Source organism: Cyprinodon variegatus, unplaced genomic scaffold (genome assembly GCF_000732505.1).
Source record: "Cyprinodon variegatus isolate N-32 unplaced genomic scaffold, C_variegatus-1.0 Scaffold57, whole genome shotgun sequence".
Classification (NCBI taxonomy): domain Eukaryota; kingdom Metazoa; phylum Chordata; class Actinopteri; order Cyprinodontiformes; family Cyprinodontidae; genus Cyprinodon; species Cyprinodon variegatus.
This window is the reverse complement of record NW_015150510.1, coordinates 1313520-1315491: the sequence shown is the minus strand read 5'-3', so window position 1 is coordinate 1315491 and position 1972 is coordinate 1313520. Positions and strand designations below refer to the sequence as shown.

Below are 1972 nucleotides of genomic sequence, written 5' to 3'. Positions count from 1 at the left end.
GACGGTTTTCATAAACCGTTCCATCCCTAATATATATATATCTATATATATATATATATATATAGATATATATATATATATATATCTATATATATATATATGAATACAGTATCTATAGCTATATACAATATAGAACATACATTATACTATGTACAATATATAGTATACAGCTATATACTATCCCCCACTATGTAAAAGTACTGAAATTTGAGATATTTTATTTTCTATTTATAAGTGATTGCTGCTGTTATCTTCATCTTCACCAAGGCATTGCTGAATTATTTTGCCATCTACAGTTAAGATTGTTGGGTTTTTAGAAAGGGCACTGGGTCAAAATGAACCCAGTCGTTTGGTATGGATGGATTTTTCCATCACCAGCAAATATCTCTGTATTTATCGATCCGTTCTGCAGCATTTTTTTCACCGTCTTCAATAATTTATTCATTTATGGGTTTCAGGAAACAGCATCCACGTTTTATAACCGACCGCTCCCTGGTGTGAATGCTGGAGGCCAACAAACCGCCAACCAGGAGAGCAACCAGCTGCCTTTAGGCAGTAAGGATTCTGTGGTCTCATTTCCCAGCGGGCTGCTGCTGCTGCTGCTCTTTCATTCTTACACATACCCGTATAGCGCTGGATGTTATCTGGAGGTGGTGGAGCTTGCGCAGGGTGCTCTCTCTGTCCGTGAAGTAGGAAGCAGCCAGCTGGTGGAGGGCCTCCAGAGTCACTGCCCCCGTCATGTTGGAGCTCCTGCTGCTGCCTTCGGCCCCCGAGGGCGACGACTCCAGCCTGAGCTTCCTTTTGTCCACAAATATTGTCAGAGACTCCTCTCCTGGTGACAGTCGGGGAGAGTGGTTCATTAGCTCAGACGGAGCGGCACTAATCACCTTTCATTAGTATCTTTTCAGATAGAAAAGCACAGTGGTGATTAAGTGTTGTGGGGGAACTGATGGCTTGGATGATTGGAGGAAAAGACACAAACAAGGTCTCTGCATCTATTAGACTCCTCATGAATAAATAGAGGTTATTTGAGATCACTAATGAAGTTACACTAATGATCGCGATCATCTTAATCATAATGGACAGAAAATAAAATCTGAAGAAAACAGATACGGGTCTGAAATTGGGGAGTGATTCTCTTCAACACAAAGAAGTTGCAGAGTTAAACCCTACATTTTTTTTTGTTTAAAGTATGCAGCAGAATGAAAGCTTTAATGCAGGAGTTACTGTAAAGAACATGACTTAGAGCCTACAAGGCGAGTTCTTCTATGTTTTTAATTGGCATTGAGGGAAACATACTCAAATCCATACTGCAGTATCTGCTAACCAAATCAATATTTTTAACTGTACCATATTTTCTATGATAGATCTGCCTGTGCTGACATTCATTGTGCAACATAATGATATTAGTGTATTGGGAGTTCTCACTAGGCCTAAAGTCTTTTCACTATGTTTTGTGTTACTATTGTGATAACCATAAATGTGAGGATAAAAAAAAACAAAACTTTCCATTACTTCTTTACAGTCTTTTCAGGTAAATGTGGGTTTAAAATGGGCTTCTTTATGAAATCAGTTAGAAAAAGAACTATGATTAATATAACTAAACTGAATTTGGCTTATTTATAAAAATCCCACATCAACTGCATTTAGACAGATTCTTTACATGTTTTAATTTCCTACAGGAAGAAAAGAAAGAAAAGGAAAAATAAATAAATAATTTTGAAATTTCAGTCACTTTTCTGGAAGATTTAAATGTCATTATTTCTAATCTATCATTTAGACAGTACCGTATATTGAAATTCCTATTAAGGCGAAAAAATGATAAACGATATGATAAATGTCCACCTCTAGTCCTTGCAACCTCTTTTGTCACGGTTCTCCCCTTTTGGGACTCTCAGTTTTTAGTTATCAGTTATTCTGTTTTGTTGATTATGGTTTATTTTCCATTTTATTTTAGTAGTCCTTAGTTGCT

At 36.8% G+C, this 1972-nt stretch overlaps 1 protein-coding gene across 1 annotated transcript in view; it reads right to left on the bottom strand.

Annotated features, from left to right (window-relative positions):
• The window catches only part of LOC107082593 (BMP/retinoic acid-inducible neural-specific protein 3-like), a 76446-nt gene that overhangs the window by 45734 nt on the left and 28740 nt on the right, over positions 1-1972 (bottom strand). Inside the window, exon 3 of the mRNA XM_015371362.1 lies at positions 624-832. Coding sequence (XP_015226848.1) covers positions 624-832 — 209 coding nt within the window. The remainder of the gene's footprint in view (positions 1-623; positions 833-1972) is intronic.